At 34.7% G+C, this 16,924-nt stretch overlaps 3 protein-coding genes across 8 annotated transcripts; 1 reads left to right on the forward strand and 2 right to left on the reverse strand.

Annotated features, from left to right (window-relative positions):
- Positions 1 to 4,190: 4,190 nt before the first annotated feature.
- Positions 4,191 to 7,198, reverse strand: LOC105692267 (protein GUCD1). 4 transcript variants are annotated; one of them, XM_048650066.1, is made up of 5 exons: positions 6,890 to 7,198; positions 6,585 to 6,744; positions 6,387 to 6,513; positions 5,764 to 6,058; positions 4,191 to 5,459 (listed from the first exon to the last, which is right to left on the reverse strand). In XM_048650066.1, the coding sequence occupies exons 1-5, from the start codon at positions 6,966 to 6,968 to the stop codon at positions 5,329 to 5,331; spliced, it is 792 nt and encodes a 263-aa protein (XP_048506023.1). In that variant the 5' UTR covers positions 6,969 to 7,198; the 3' UTR covers positions 4,191 to 5,328. The 4 variants fall into 4 exon arrangements, with proteins under 4 accessions (XP_048506023.1, XP_048506024.1, XP_012266765.2 ...); XM_048650067.1 differs by having other exon boundaries at positions 6,859 to 7,198; XM_012411342.3 differs by having other exon boundaries at positions 6,877 to 7,191.
- Positions 7,094 to 10,410, forward strand: LOC105692358 (2-methoxy-6-polyprenyl-1,4-benzoquinol methylase, mitochondrial). The gene is made up of 5 exons (XM_012411515.3): positions 7,094 to 7,324; positions 7,548 to 7,960; positions 8,077 to 8,165; positions 9,716 to 9,839; positions 10,224 to 10,410. The coding sequence occupies exons 1-5, from the start codon at positions 7,135 to 7,137 to the stop codon at positions 10,311 to 10,313; spliced, it is 906 nt and encodes a 301-aa protein (XP_012266938.2). The 5' UTR covers positions 7,094 to 7,134; the 3' UTR covers positions 10,314 to 10,410.
- A 1,351-nt stretch (positions 10,411 to 11,761) lies between these two features.
- LOC105692359 (dynein light chain 2, cytoplasmic) lies at positions 11,762 to 16,805 on the reverse strand. Of its 3 annotated transcripts, none has more exons than XM_012411516.3 (3): positions 16,670 to 16,805; positions 14,269 to 14,386; positions 11,762 to 13,551 (listed from the first exon to the last, which is right to left on the reverse strand). In XM_012411516.3, the coding sequence occupies exons 2-3, from the start codon at positions 14,374 to 14,376 to the stop codon at positions 13,390 to 13,392; spliced, it is 270 nt and encodes an 89-aa protein (XP_012266939.1). In that variant the 5' UTR covers positions 14,377 to 14,386; positions 16,670 to 16,805; the 3' UTR covers positions 11,762 to 13,389. The 3 variants fall into 3 exon arrangements, with proteins under 3 accessions (XP_012266939.1, XP_012266940.1, XP_048506025.1); XM_012411517.3 differs by lacking the exon at positions 16,670 to 16,805 and adding an exon at positions 15,847 to 16,022; XM_048650068.1 differs by lacking the exon at positions 16,670 to 16,805 and adding an exon at positions 15,446 to 15,567.
- Positions 16,806 to 16,924: the final 119 nt, after the last annotated feature.

The raw sequence follows: 16,924 nt of genomic DNA on the forward strand, positions 1-16,924 counted from the left end.
CCAGGATCCCTGAAATAGGATCAAGTTTCAACACCTTTAGACGCGTTATATTAGGACATCATACACACCATAATTCACCAGCATAAACTTTGAACGAGGATATATAAATTCAGAATAGGATTAGTTGGACTCATTGGTATTCATAGGAACTCACTCGGTATTATACGTCATTCTACTATAGGAGTGATATTTCAATCGAAGCGAGAGTAATGATCAATCTGCACGTAATATTCGCTTGCGTAGCGAAACGATTTCCCGGTAACATACACGCTGTGATAATTACAGCCGTGAGAGTATATGTATGTATACCTATGTATGGGTGCATTTTTAACGGAGAACATATCCGCTGACTTCATTAAGCGAAGCATTACATCAATCGACGTACGTATATAACAATAACAACCCCAGATTCGCGGGCACAAATTACAATAATTTGCCCGGCTGTCATCATGTTCATTTTATATCAATTTAGCCAAGTATTTAATTATGACGAACCCGTTTATATGAGCCCGGTCACTTGCAGCATCCGGTGAAACGAGGTGGTTATTTTCCCTTCGGTAACTCGGGTAATATACCTTTATCACGTGTAATTTTTTCATATTTTCAAGCGACCGAGTGAACGAGGTAACGACAGACTCAAATTTCAATTTATCAAAATGTAATCAGGTGTTTCTCACTTCTGCACAAAGTAGAAAAATTTGTGTATACCTCGCTCGCACATGAATGTACATCGAGTTTTGAAACAGAACCAAAAAAATATATTTCGCTAAAATTCTATATTCTATATTTTACATAAAAAAAAAAAAAATCGTCAACTATACTTTTTCCATCTCGTATCAAGATATTTTTTTTTTCTCACCGAACGAAATTTTTTTTACGATCGGGACGTGATTAAGAAATTTAATATTGACGTTGTATATTATCTCGCTAAGTTCTTTAGACGGGGAGTGATTTGTATTATGTAAAAAAATTTTCAAGTAATCAATTCGAACCACCAATTAACCAGAGTGCCTCCTCTACCAAGTCACTTTACACGAAGCATTGTCACTTTATCACCACCGCCGGTAGCCTCGCATAAAAAGAATGACCATTCGAGAAGTCTGGTTGTAAATAAAGAGGAAAAAATGACGACTGGATAACTTCTCAACGTTGAAAAGTCGCTAAAAAATATTCAAAGTATAACGAACGTGAAAATTTTCATGGACTGCTATGCATCTGATTTCTCAATAATCGATAATAGCCAAACTGTGGAAATGTTCCTTTTTCACAAAAACGAATCCAACTCCAATCAAATTTCACGACTGTGGTCGGCAAAAACAGGTCCGTATTAATTATTTGTACATATGCCACCCCTACCGTTTACTTCCGGTACGTGCAATTGAACCGAATCAATTATAATGTTAATCGAGGGCGATAACATCAGCCACTTGTTGCTTCGAATCGACGAATTTTGGCGAATAAGGCTCCACAGAGCCGAGAGCACTTACATACTTCTTGAAAAATATCAACTACGGGAACAGATGTTTGATTACAGGAACCAAATGTAATTGAGTTGATCAGCCCCTACGATAAGGATTATTTATGCAAGTCATAAAAAAAAAGTTATTGCACATCGTTATGACCGCACACGATCTGAATCACAATTGTCCATACGATAGCTAACCCGAGCGCCAAGCGGACCGTGAACAGCTAAGAGGAAACTTCCGACAGATTTAACTATTTTTATAATCTTTATTCCTTCGACGATGACAAGGGATCACGATAAATGCGAGGATAGAATGATAAATGGGAAGGGATGGAGGTGAATCACGGGATTATCTCTGCGACGAAAAAGTTAGGTCCAGATTTGGGACGGACTAACTTCCTCAAAAGCCGAGGAAGTTTCGATTTTTTTTCATTGGGTTTTTTATGGTATTCGTATATGTATTTTGATCTCGGGAATCCGAATTTGCTGGCCAAATTGTTGGATCTATAAAATTGAACGAGTTATCGCCAATTTTGGAGATACTTAATTTTTGGCCCAATAATCGAAGAAATTCCAAGGGGGGTTATTCGATTTTTGACAATCATTTTGTTGTAATGCAATTTTTGTGTTCTCGTATATGTATAGTTCAGTCTTGAGAAACTGCAATTCGCGACAAATAACTATATGTATACGAGAGTTGTTGGGAAATTACAGAGCGATAATTCCGCACGGTAACGTACTTTCTGTTGAACATGCTTTTCACCGCAGATGAAACTCCTTCGAGGTATTACTGGTTCAAGACCTGCTTCGTAACACAGAGCAATGGTACGTAAATCAAATCGTTAAACTCGCGATGAAGGCAACAATGATCTCGGCGTTCGGTGAAGCTCTCGACTCGATTTGACCCTTCTGAAATTCACTACGTTTAGCTTTAGGCGACAAACGCGTGGATTTTACTTCTTCAATTTGTACATCAATTCGTAAATTAAATCGATTACAAATTTACCCCTTTGTGGATACAGGTAAAAGAAACTGCGGCTTCAACGTAATTTATTATATTGTTCAATAGAATGATCTGCACAAACTCCTAAAACATGGATTTCAATAAGAGAATGAGAACGCAGAGAAATTGTTTGAAAAAAAAATCACGACGATATCGACGACGATTTGAAAGCAGAGGTGAGAAGCAGGTCTCAGTTAGCGATCAACTTTATTCTGATTCTGTTCGTGTTCAAGAAAAATTTGTATAGTGTGTCTAATTGTAAGGTGAGTGTGAAGAGTAAAGGTAAAAGATAGAAAGGGTCCAATTTCCAACTCCCATTACAGGTATACAGATATACTATGATCAAATTATTAAATCAATCGTAACATAAAACAGGAATATTCCCCCGCAACAATCCTAGGAATGGTGCTGTTTATTCACTTTTTGTTTTTTGGTTTTTCATCAACTCCTTAATGTATTAGAAGTGAATAGCTAGATTTTTATAATAAGTTGACAAAAACTCTTTCAAGAATAAGAAACGCATTTTTTTAATGATCATGACTGCTGAATTACAGATTGATACTTCATCGCATAACGATTTTTCAGAATCAAGACATGAAGGGCCTGAGATGAGTCTTCTCAGGACTCAGACGCCAGCTGGAGCTGACGGTTGAGCTTGGATAATTAATCTCTCTAAAAACTCACAAAACCAAATATTCTGCCTGACATAGGATGACTACGAAGTGTTGTGGATTTTTCACGATGAGATTTCATCATTATTGACGTACAGATATCCTATATTAGAATAAGTTTGAATCAGACACGTGTGCCTCGAAGCATTCAACTAATTGCAAACTGAAGCACTAATTAATTTTTGTGTTCTACGGATTGCAACGCCCGAAAAAAAATCACAGATAATATTGCTTACGGCAGTATTATTATTACATCTTAGCAATAATCAGAAAATTTTCCGAGATTTGTAAGAAATATCTCAAGGACTAAACAAGCATAGTTATTTGCTATAAGAATAGTGCACGTACGAGGTATGTTCAAGCTTTCCTGCAACTATTTTGATTGGTGAAATAAAATGGTACCGGTCGAAAAAGCCCTTGTCTAAAAACTTGTTAGTCCACTCGTGCAAGGACGTAATTGGGTTTATAATTTGAACCAATCGAACTTTATTAATCACATTTCGTGTATGAAACAAATCGATACACGGTGAAGAAACAAACGCACGGTATTGCAATCCACGGAAAATGGCTTTTCATCGATAACGTTTTGACCTTCCACGAATTAATTGAAACGCTTGTGTTATACCGTTGAATGGTCGTCACCGTCAAACACGGGCACCAAAGTGCAATACAGCTCTCTGCAGCCATCAATCTCGCCTCTTTTTCTCCCATTTCACACGTACTCTATCAAAAGATTATCTTCGAAGTATGTATCGTTGATGATGATTTGTCTCTATAAAATTTCAATCCTGTATCAATAGATATACCTATATGAATATATACGTATAAATCCGCTCTCGATCAGTCTATGGTACAGCCACTTTTCATAATACATTCGCCAGATTTTGATCTTCAATAAATTTTTCTTTGTATTTGCCCGCGCGTGCAATGCTGGTACAATTAAACCACATCAATATGAACACCGAATTTAATTCATATACATATGTAACCGTTGATTAATCATCATTGACTAATCGAAATAAGCTGGGGTTTCGGAAAAAATCCATTCAGATGCCATCGAATCTTCTTTCATTTTATTTTAATCTGCTAAAGATATGAATCGAAGTACACAGAGGATATACATGGTTAAAGGAAAAGAATAGTTACACATTCAACCTCCCATCAGAGAGATTATTATAAGGTGACTTAATTAATGATCTATGATTTTTTCTTTTCCACTCATTACAACAATCACGTTATGTAGAGCGTAGAAAAAATAAATTTTTCTTTGTACTTTTTGCCATCCGATATCAAAGGTACGTTAATAAGTACTTAATTTATTCATTCGATACGTCTTGACCTCTTATAAGGCTGATATCAGATTTATCATAGTGATAATGAGCAGTCAAAATAAAACACTGCAGTTTGATTACGGTTTCGTCAGAAATAATCGTATCCAAACCTGAAGAACTTTTAAAATGAAAGTAAATTCTATATTTGGCTGACAATAATATTTTATTATCACAGTAGATTACGCAGCCAAGTTATTACATCAAAAGTTTTAGATAGTTACTATGCACGTGACAGATATGCATGAGATTGTTAATAATACTTTGAACCATCACCGAAAACTTTTAAAAAACTATCGTGCTACCTTAATCTAATGTCTAATTTTTGAGAAATAAAATATAAAATTATAGCAACACTTTTATTCATTATCATGTAGCTTTATTGCTCTACTATGAAAATTTTTCGATAGAATCATTTTAGAAAATTAAATTTGTTTTATTTTACTTTGATAGTTTGTTTACTTCTCTCAAAAGTGACCATAGAATAAATTCCACTATTCGTCATAGTGTCAATATTGTTATACGTCCCAATCCTTTCATAATTGAATAAGGCACAAAATGACACGTTGTAAAAACGTGAACTTCATCGCTATTGCTACCTAACAATAGTTTCGCATCAAAAATTTGATTTATTTTCTTAACATAGAAAAACTGCTATTACCTGCCTGGCTGTTGTATACCTGGCAAGATTGTTTCCAACCCCATTGGCCATGCTAAACATCTGCCACAAAACGTCACTATCAATCTAGTCAGGCATACGTTAAAATGCACTTCAACTTTACTCAGGTATCTTAAGCCCTTGGACTAATAGTAATGTTCGAGTCTAACCATCTAAAATAAAAGTAGTTCAGAATTTATGAATCACTGAGCTTCTGAATTTGAAGATTTGGTATCTGCCGAACTGTTTATACTGAATATTAAAATGACATCCTCATCAGTTCCATAAGATTTTCTCGCTTCCTCTAAGTGGCAGTAGGACATCGCACATAAACCTGAATACATGAAACTTTTTTTATTAAATTAGCTAAAATAAAATCTTGGATGACAAAATTCTAATATTTTTATAGACTTTTATTCACTAGGCGGCAAATAACGTTTCCTAAAACAATCCACCCATCAAAACCTTGGTGGCAAGAAGAATCAAATTATTATTATTGTCATCAATATTGAGATGTCCAATCAATACTTGCATGTTGTCACTGAGGATTAATCTTAAAGGTCCAAAGACGATTCAATCAAAGGTTTGCAGTTTATTCAGAAAATAAGAAACAAAAAAAAATATATGTAAAAACTTACGCTCTCTGTAGGTAGGGTTCCTGTAGAGAAATCTTTTCCTACCACTGTTATAGCCCACGAGTACGATGTAATGGCCATTATAGCTAACAGGCCAAGGAAAACAGTTTCTTAATTCGCAGGTAATTTTGTTATTTTTACATATATCGCACCACAATAAACTTGCATTTGTTAAAAGTATAATTGGACCCTCAGTCGTTAAATGCTTGATAAGATCCATATTAGATAAAGAGGTTCTCCTTATTGTAATATTGTTCTCTGATGCATCCAGGAATCTCTTATTCACTCTATCCTCATCCTAATAATCAGAATGAAAAGATAAATCCTGTTAGTGACATGTTAACAATAATTCTATGATAAACGAGTGGAAGAATTGTTTTAATCACAGTTGTATCAAATACCATCAACCTACGGTGACAAATTTTTTGGAAAAATAATTAGATTTTAGATTAGAATTTAGTACAGTGGAATGTTATTCTTCACATAAAATTTAAAATTGATGGAAACATGTGGACCAAAAGCTCAAAAGTTTTGTCCTGTCATATGATGCTATACTATAAGTTGATACTTGGCTACAATATGATTTAAAATAAGAAGCATAATGGCTTAATATAACCAAACATTACCTTGTGAAGTATCTTGTCGTAAAAATGTTCACCACGATAGCCAGGATGAACCCCAAAAGTGATAGTGCAATATTTATGTTTGACTCCAAACCGTTTCAATAGATAACACAAATCCACGCTCCAAGTACTGAAAATACGAAGTTCAACATTTTTGAATTGATATAATTCTCCACTACGACCATAAAAGTATAATGTTACCTCTTGTCAAATCCTTCCTCTTTGCATACTTGATAAAAATTGTTAAAAAAATATTTTCGCTCCTCATCAGGTATAACCATGAGGACACAGGAAACTCCGCAATCCCAATTAAACCGCTGTCTGACGTGAGGAATCTTCACTTCACAAATGCTTTTTTCTTCTGAAAGTGTCAAATGTTACAGTATTGTTTAAAGGTTAGAAGACTCAAAAATCTCCGAGTTCAGTACCATTATTAATTATGTTATTCATAATGGTTCGCTAATTTAATAACTACCAGAGGTATTAAACTCACTAGCATTCCTTACGCTGTTCATGGTGAAACGGGTACAACCTTGTATACAAACACATAACTTTGGTAACACAAGGCCTTCCACTATTTGACATTTACTATTTTATTTTAACAATGGACTTTCATTCTTTTTATTTTAATTTCAGACGCCTTGAGACACGCCTACAATCGAAAACATCGATTCATGTCGTGTTAAAATTTGATGTTTCGGTAGTCGATATCAAGTCGATATGACACGATAAGCACTTGAATCGTTTACAAATGGCGCTGTCAAAACGTGTAACTCTTAGGTTAATACGAATAGCCAACAATTTTGGCAACAGACGATTCAGCAAAACAGTATTCAACTACAATTCGGTTCAAAATGAAGATAAATATGAAGAGAGTGATCACAACAGAGAAACTCATTTTGGCTATCAAACTGTTAAGGAAAATGAGAAATCAAAGAGAGGTCACTATCATTTTATATCTTTTACTGTTTGAACTTGGAATGTTTCTCAGCTAAATTTATTTTTAAGAATTGGATGTGCAGCTTCTTATATTGTCATTAGGGAAACGCATAATTTTTAACTTATAGCGGAATGTCCACCATTGTTATTTAAGTGCTTACCCAAACAATACCATTACTTGGATGTCAAGTCATGAAACTAATGCAATCAACTGAAATGTTGCAGTTCACGAAGTATTCGAAGCCGTAGCTCAATCCTACGATGTTATGAATGATGCTATGAGTCTGGGGATTCACAGAGTATGGAAAGATATTTTTATGCAGCGTCTGGGACCAACTCATGGAACCCGATTGTTAGATGTAGCTGGTGGTACCGGTGACATAGCTTTTAGATACCTAAATTATTTGAAGAATACAAAGAATACTGAAAATCTACAAAGTCATGTGACAGTATGCGATATAAATGAAGCGATGTTAAACGTTGGAAAGGGTCGGGCTGAGAAGCAAGGATGGACTGTTGACAAAGGCTATAATATATCTTGGCAACAAGGTAATGCAGAGAAACTACCTTTTGCCAACGACGAATTTACAGCTTATACTATTGCCTTTGGAATAAGAAACGTTACACATGTGGATCATGTAAGAATCATTTAGGACAACATACCCACAGGTGGTAATGCTGGACTGCAAATCGCAAGCCGATTGCATGTCGAAATGAAACACAAATAGAAGTATTCAAACCTGTTTGCTTCTAGGTGCTCTCCGAAGCTTACAGAGTTCTTCAACCCGGCGGACGGTTCATGTGTCTTGAGTTTAGTCAATTGAACAATGAAGCTTTACAATGGTAAGAGTCAGTGATAATTTTTATTTCTAAGTCAAGCCCCCAGAATAGAATTATTCATTACTCGAATTTTTCACAGTGATTGAGTTGCTAGATTCTTTGGAAACATGAGATGCACATAGAATTTGCAAGTGTTAAATATTTCCAATATCAAATAATTGCATATCAAGTTAAATACAGTCTTTATTTAAATTCAAATTTAGAGCTATATTTCTGTACCCAGTGCAAAACGTTATAATAGAGAAGTATTTGCTAGCAGTAACTAAATTGTTATTCATAAATATTTCTAAAGTCTACTATGATATCCAGATGACTAATATCATTCAATTTCCGATTCCTCTGACATTTTTTGATCCAATATCTTCTGATGATGATGAGAAAAGTATTTCAATAATTGGGAAAAATAGTATGCTCATTGAACTAGAATATTCCGACCACAACCCAAGTTTATTCTTGCTATGTTTTTTGCATATTTGCACATAATAAGACGAACTTTTAAAAAACTCCCAGAATTGATGGAGTAGAGAAAATATAAAGCTAAAGGATGGGTTCTGAACTGTTGTGTGTGTATTGATTCACTCAACCCCTGGAATACTGCTATTAAAGTCCTAGTACATTGTCCACGATATAGTTCCTGCTTTAGTGCTCAAAGCCTTCACAATGTAATCGGAAAGCATAACTTCCTTTTAATGGTATTGAATGTCCATTAAACGAATTATTTACTTTAGTTGTGGGTTCCCAATCACTGTGAATAACAGACTTACTTGTTATTATAAGTTTGGACCTATGGAGCTGATCAAAATTTGCTCTGAATAATATTTGCTATATCAATGTTGTAAAGATAAGAACTTTTTTTGCTTCAATGACGAAGTTAATTGCTGTTTAAAATATTATACACTTTATAGAAGTACGCCAGATTCATTAGTTAAAAATTTTTCATCTCTACATCCTGAAATCAATGTACCTCCATAATATCGTTGTTGATACATCTCCCCTTCATGTTTATCCTGATACATCAATATCCTGAGGTTCTATTTATAGGCATAAGCCCACCACTTACCTACTACAGAAAATAGCATGCATCCAATGACTGTAACAAGTAACAAACCACCTACTGAAATTTTATATATTCCACACATGCAAGTCAATTTTACTCTCAGAAGTCACCAGAAATAATTTCAATAAAGTTCAAGGTTTCTACAGTTGCATTTCTATCAATGTCAGAATTTTGATGATAACTGATAACTATAGAGCTGTTACCAAGTCTAACATCACCTTATGATTCTGGGCTTGGTAAAGACAGTGGTTAGAATAGTAGCACATTCTTTCTTGATCGATTGGGAAGACGTTTATGCTTAATCAATATTGATGAACTATTATTCAAATATGATTCAAGCATTACCATTTCCTAATACCTCAAGGACATGAAAAATGTTGAATCAATTACTGGTTATTTATAAAGTTGCTCATTTAGGTATTGAGTGTGCCCCTTTTGTTATTTGTAAAAATTCTTCTGCTACAGAACACAGTCAACCCAAATACTTTTGTTCCAGGATTTATGACAAGTACTCCTTTCAAATGATCCCAGTGATGGGTATGCTGATTGCTGGACAATGGCAACCATATCAATACCTTGTAGAAAGTATTAGAAAATTTCCAAGGCAAGATATCTTCAAGGTAAATTTAAATTTATTCTATTATATACGATCTTCCTTTCATCTTTATGTGAGTGATTGCAATAGTTTATGTGGTTATTGTTATTCTAGTTCGCAGAGTATCAAAATAAAATTTTTTTGTTTCTCAATTGCCATAAAGGTGACATAAATTGAGGTGATGCAGCTAATAACAAGTATGATGTAATTGCGTCAACTACTTTGGCATAGAGTGTTTAATTTTCTCTTTCGTTTGTAATTTATCTCAGTAGGTTGTTCACCATTTCATTTATCTCCTGATCGCTCTTGTTGATCTACGACCAATATACAATATGCTCGTGTACTTTCCTCATCTGCAATTATGATAAGATAAGAATGACAAATCCTGCAACACATTTTTAATTTTCAGGGTATGATTGAAGATGCTGGATTTAGAGTAGTGAATTATGAGAACCTGACATTCGGTACAGTAGCCATACATTCAGGTTTCAAACTGTAAAAACTTGACAGTAATGTGTTATGTCATGATAAATATTAAATTACGTAATTAAATTGTGAATTCTGTAATTACATTATATTAAAAATGATAAACCTTCGTTTGTTCAATTGTACACCCTCTATGCAATCTCTAATGATAAGTATATCCGTCAAAAATATTATCACAAAGGTGGAAAACTGCTGACTCATCATTATGAAGACAAAGGTGAACGTGTAACTTATGCCTTGCAAAATATTAGTGGTGTTACCCATTGGAAGATGACAAGGACACGTGATAAAAAGAATAACAACAAGTACTTTGAGGGACAACTGTATTAATATTTCGTAGTGAAAATAGTAACCTCACACAGGAAAAATAAATACAAATGCAGTACATTCCATTCGGAGATCTACAACATTAGATCGATACTGTTCCCCCACAGGAATTCTTATAGGCTGTGTCTCAAGTTAGTCGTTATATAATTTTATTCACATACCTTAGTATTGTCATCATCTATTACTACTGTACCCTCTCAACTTTGAATACATGTCGCTAGGAATTTCGATAATTTATGCAGCCTTCTGACATTGCATTATTTATTCATTATTTTGTAAACCATGTTGAAAGCCAAACATGCATTTGCGTTAAATCATTACCTGACAATTGCAATAATCATCCAGTGTCTCTTGCTTTTCAAACTGAGAATTGATCAAAAATAAGCAAAGGCATTTGTGGACTACGTGTGACAATCAACCATAAATTTGAGACATGCCTGGTAAGAATTCACCTGCCAGATTTCATAATTGTGGACATATTATTGTTAACTAATGTGAGGTGTATCCAGCATATAATAAATTTTACTAAGTCGTCTTGATAAAACTAGTTAATACTGGGACATGTAGGAAGATTGAAAAATTTTCTACCTATAATAACCCGCCAACACAGTAATCTTTGCAACAGTAAAGCCAGCAAAGGACATTATACAATGAACAGTACAGAATATCTGTGGCATTCGTAAACCAATGAAATTTGTTTGGGGCCTTGTAAAAAGGCAGTTACTCTAATTTCCTAGTAACATCTCCATCACTATAGAATAATGAAAGCAATAATAAGTGTAGGAAAAAGAATCAGGCTACTTTTGCACTTGGCTCATCTTAATAAAAACAGTGCCTTGAATTTCTCCTATCAAAACTTATACGGGTCTCCATACCCAACAATTTTGATACAAAGGATCCTCATATTTGTCAGCGGATAGCAGATGAGATGAAGTTCACTCGTGATAATAAAATTTGATGAAAACCTACAACAGCTGCTTAGAAAATCCTTCTGCAAGGAGATGGAGGGGTTGAGTACATATTGGGATTGAAAAGAAGAATACAACTACAGTGAGTATATGAGCATATGTATACTCACACATGATATGCTTAGAAAAACAGGATGAGGTGTAGATTTGAGTAATCGTTAAAAAATATCTTTCAAAAAAACAATTATACTTTATTATTAATTTATATTAAATGTAATGAATAAGTGAATGACACAGATTCCAACAATGGTCCAGACTTGCAAGACTTGCGATTTGAATAACTTGATGATTTAATCAACTATTAAGCAATAATAATGTACCAAGTGCTTACTTCCAATAAATCGTGAGATTATGCTTTCTAAACACTCAAGACATACAATTCTCTCCTAGTACCGGACTTGTGCCTTAATGTTCTGGCAATCTTGGAGTCCAGCTACAACGCTATCAATGTTGTGAAAATATTTGCTAAATGTGTCCGCGCAGGCATTATGTACTCTATAAGTAGGTCAATTAAGTATCCGTTTCCCTCATTATCTGAAAATTTCACGAAAATTTGTCCACTTACAATAACAATTATAATTTACTTTCAGCGATCGGGAAACCATATCATTTCTGAATAGAATATCGCATTTCTGTGGATTGCACTATATGTATAAATAGCATGTATTTATAATCTATTTATTATGTGGTATGTATAATTAGCATATCGAGTATTGAATGATCAGTTAATGACGATGAAACAAACAGACAAACAGATCAAGACCTTTTGCCTTGGAAGCAGCAAATCTGGAGCCCGAACATACCATTGATATTAAGTATGCATCGCCCTAATGAAAAACGCCAGCAGAAATCCAGTGTCAGTTACAAAATACAACAATAGCAACACGAATGTTTCTAATAGTTAAGTATTAAGTAAATGTTATTTCTCCATGAAAAATCGATATTCAATTATTACGTAGTTATAGAATATTTATTTTTTTAATGTATGTATATAATAATAATATTATATAAAAAGAAAATCTAGTTCTCTCATCGGCATGGTAAACTTTTAATGTTCTTCATCTTCAATCTCAACAAAATGTCAATCAACAAATTGAAAAAAAAAAAAAATATATCCAACTATTCTTTTAGTGTGTATATTGTGTAGAGGTTCGGATAGGGGAAAGGTAGCATGGGTGGAATAAGGACGATATCGAATTTATTATTATAATATTATTATTAATATTATTGAAAATTCTAATAATTATCTTAATCGATTTTTGCCAGTGATAATCATCGGTTGCTGGGAACCTATTTTCTGGCTATATGGTATGAAAAGACTAGCAAACACCTTGAATAATTGTGGTCCTGAACAATAATGTCGTACCAGGCTAAAAGTACCATAATACAGGGATCCCGTACAACTGTAGATGATCAAGAGCAAAATCCGATTTTACGTATATATACCTAATAGAAACAAGAACACAACAAAGTTTTTTTTTGGCATACGCAATACATTTCAACATGTAAGGTAGTATGTCAGTTTTTTTTTATGCGTCCCCTTAGATTCTCTACACAGATTGATTTCGATTTTTCTTTTCTTTTGTTATTCCAAGTCCATCCAACTCTTTGATTGGCTTACGAAATTGTTACATCGTGTATTATTCTTTAATCATCATCATTCCTCAGGACTCAGTTCTCTCTTTCATTTTAAAATGAGTTCTTATCGTATTTGTATAAGTTATACAATATAATTTTTTCAGGTGACATGGCGATTTAATTGGGAAGGGGGTAGTATAGAGGATAGAATCCAGCTTATCCGCTTTTAAAAAGGAGAATGGCTACCTGGCCCAAGTAAAAATAGATGAAATGTCTTGTTTCATGCGTCACATAGCTACCAAAGTTACGCCCAACGATGCAATGCCACGTCGGGTTGTATTTCTTGTCAAACTCCTTCTTTATGAAGGCTGCAATGTCCTGAAATGAGGCCAAGCATCCTCGCTTATTATTTATTCGATAAACTACAAATCTGAAAGTAGTTATCAGCTCCAAAACTGTGATGATACAGTTACAGACATACAATACATTTGATATGTGTCTGTGGATTCAATCCTCCAAGCCATAAATAATATATGTTGATACCCAGTAATGGATAAATAAATTTTCGGAATAAATTATTAAAGCTGATTATTTGAACGAAGAATCAATTCAGATCGCTTGTTTCGGATTATTTATAACAGCACACTTTGTGCACACATGATCATATCCAACCTTACAAATTTCCTCCTCGAAAAAAAACTTTACAAGACAAACTACGCCCTGAACTAGTTAATTAGCTACAAAGTCTACCGATCAGCATGATACTCCCATTAATAAAGGACTCCTTGAGAAACTTCCGGGAGGTATGTGAATATCTATTTATAGATGGTTGGAAATAACTCTGGACAGACTTCAATCACATCTTCGCACCCAAATGTGGTTTCTAAATAATGTTCAATATTTTTCAAACCTGTATCCCCACATTTGGTTGACAAGGCAACAAGCCTGATAGTGCTTCTCCATAAACTATAGTGAGCAAGGGTAATTCATTTCAATATCCCATAAACGATGTCGCTACTCGGAGCTTTACTTTTCAGTTAGGTATAAGTGAATATTACAATATTGTGAAACTCAAGTTACAGCAAAAAGAAATACCTTTTCGATGTTGAATTTTTCAAGAGCCTGAGTAGCGCAGTCTACGGCGTCCTGCTGCATCTCCTCGGACATGTCAGCATTTTTGATCACAGCCTTACGGTCCGACATTTTGTCTGGTCTGGAAACAGAAAAAAAGCTTTTCCAACAAACGAACTAGATAATCAAATAATTCTCCAGTACCACTCATTGTATGATGGTATCACAAGTGGAATGTTCTTTTTATATTTTAACGAAATATATTTACTCTGACGTTGAAAGATTCACTGTTGGTTATTGATGAATATAGCAAAAACAATTATGCTTAAAATATTGAATCGCCATCATGTGTAAGGTCATACTTGTAGACATATACGTAGCAAATCAATAATTGTTTATATCCTGTTTATAGAAAATAGGAAAGTGAGATACAGGGAAGCTACCATCATCTCTGCAACATTTGTAACTATCAAACTCTCATAAAATCGTCAGTGCTTCTTTGAGAACTTTGAAATTACATCATAGAAAAGCCAAAATGATTTCAACTGTAATAGTTAGCCCCAAAGTTTATGGATCTTCACAAACCTTGCAGTGTTCACTTTATGCGACAATTGCAAGGAATTTGCATCCACGGTTACCATAAGCCTAGTCAACCATGATTATGGAGATGTACCAAGTGAAAAACAATGTTAGCTAGGTATAGTGATTTACCTGACACGGTCCAGTCAAACTATATATACTTCACAATCAGGTTGTTGTTATAAAACAAATACTATGAGACACATCACACCCATTTATTCGTTGCTCATGTAGAGCTCAGCACCGAAGAGATACCAGATTTCTGCACCATGCATTAGATACCATAATGAAACGACAACTATCTTATTTCCAGAATGAACCGTGAATACAGGGAAAATTGAAAATTATGACTTGAGTGGAAGCTGATCACTTGGCGTTTTAAATAACAGTTACGTTACACATTTGATGTCCTGCAAACCCATCATCGTATAGTCAGAACTAACAATACAATCAGTGATCTTGGTTAATTAATGGTGATTGTTTCTTGGGGGGGATGAGAATGTATATTGGTAAGAGCTGAGGACAGCATTTAGGAGTATGCATGAAGATTGATGAGTTATATTAAAGGGTACAACAGTGAAATTGATGGGTAATAAATAAATACAAATACTTCTTTTCGCACCTAATCAATAAATTAATTATAAATGAACCTCGGAGGTAGAACACGCGCGATTTTGACAGTGGCGTGAACGTCAAATACCGGCATGTCAATACCAGATGCGAGATGCCAGATCGCCTGCAGCAGAAGAGGATTCGGAAATATAAGCGGGCGGGAGGTTCTAGCGCGAGGAGAAGCGCGGGACGGGTATATTGTTTTATCGATAATAAAATATGTCGTAGTATCGGCACGCGATCGGGAGAGACGAGTAATGGGATAGTAATAATTCTATACATATATCATATCCATTATTCGTATAAAGTTAACGCTCGTTCTAGAGACCGCGAACCAAAGCCAAACTTGACATAAGATCATTGGCCTCCTTGTTGAAACCGAAATATTTCATAAAGTAGCTATTAACATACCTTTTTTATAAGCTACTCTTCGCCGGTCGATATTCAGATAAACACTCGAGTCTCTTTCGACAATGTTTCACACAGTTTACCGCGGCAAACCGAATTTACTCCGCGATTTTTGCGCGCTCGAGCCAAACACCAAAAATCCCTTCACGGGTTGAAGATTGGACCTCAACGTATCGAGTCGCTGATTCGCTGAGCTGTAGGGTCTTCTATCAGGGTCTTCTATCAACCCGGCATGCCTTGCGGCAGCGAGCGCGTAGGAAGGGATGCCAATGCCTTGATTCGAACGCACATTTCTGACGACACACGCAACAACACGATTTTCTACTTTCTACGATTTTCATCTTTTATTGATCATTGAATACCAGTATAGCTAGAAATATATTTTCTCCTACGATTCCAAAAATACACAGATCCACGAGACGCCACGCCAATTATAATGATAAAAAACATTAATGATAACGCATCTGTCGAGTAATACGTGCCCATTGCAAACTGAAATCGTTGACTAACATTCATTCCACAACCGAGTACACCTCTCATGTTCGCTGATATTGTCAAGGCTACTGTACAAATTTTGTTAACCGAGCCATCAAATTGATTTACAAAAATTGTTAGTTTTCCCCAGTAAATGGAAGTTAAGTCATTTTTCTCTCCCTGCTTTATAATTATTGCTATGAAATTTCGATATGCCAGAATTAAAAATGTATTTGAATCTTTTAATGTGTTGACCTCAATGTCAAAATTTTCTTTGGTTAACTGATAATTTATTGAATGCTGTAGAGATTAAATATCTTGAACAGTAATTCAATTATCCATCTTGACTTACCAGCACTGTAATTTCAGGAAAACCGATAATTTGTTAAATATATTATACAAGGAATTGACCAAAGAATTTAAAAAAAATTTCACTATCAAACAAGACGTGACAATAGCGTACGTTTCCACGATAAACATAGACTTTTGTTATTATGTTGTGCAAAAAAAATGAACGTATTCTCTCGACAATTGAAAACCGGTAAAACTGGGCCAAATTTTTCCGGAAATCCGGTCTATGCTCCGCTCAGGCAGGCTCAGCGCACTG

The sequence above is a fragment of the Athalia rosae genome, chromosome 2 (assembly GCF_917208135.1).
Source record: "Athalia rosae chromosome 2, iyAthRosa1.1, whole genome shotgun sequence".
Taxonomy (NCBI): domain Eukaryota; kingdom Metazoa; phylum Arthropoda; class Insecta; order Hymenoptera; family Athaliidae; genus Athalia; species Athalia rosae.

Bases quoted from the DNA above. Each gene is read 5' to 3' on its own strand.
- LOC105692358 (XM_012411515.3), top strand. From the start codon at position 7,135: ATGGCGCTGTCAAAACGTGTAACTCTTAGGTTAATACGAATAGCCAAC. The intron at 8,166-9,715 runs GTAAGAGTCAGT...CTTTTGTTCCAG, and splicing joins AACAATGAAGCTTTACAATG to GATTTATGACAAGTACTCCT. The intron at 9,840-10,223 runs GTAAATTTAAAT...TTTAATTTTCAG, and splicing joins CAAGGCAAGATATCTTCAAG to GGTATGATTGAAGATGCTGG.
- LOC105692267 (XM_048650066.1), bottom strand. From the start codon at position 6,968: ATGTCAAATAGTGGAAGGCCTTGTGTTACCAAAGTTATGTGTTTGTAT. The intron at 6,514-6,584 runs GTAACATTATAC...TCGTATTTTCAG, and splicing joins GAGGAAGGATTTGACAAGAG to TACTTGGAGCGTGGATTTGT. The intron at 6,059-6,386 runs GTAATGTTTGGT...TCTGATTATTAG, and splicing joins ACGACAAGATACTTCACAAG to GATGAGGATAGAGTGAATAA.
- LOC105692359 (XM_012411516.3), bottom strand. From the start codon at position 14,376: ATGTCGGACCGTAAGGCTGTGATCAAAAATGCTGACATGTCCGAGGAG. The intron at 13,552-14,268 runs GTATTTCTTTTT...GCCTCATTTCAG, and splicing joins AAAAATTCAACATCGAAAAG to GACATTGCAGCCTTCATAAA.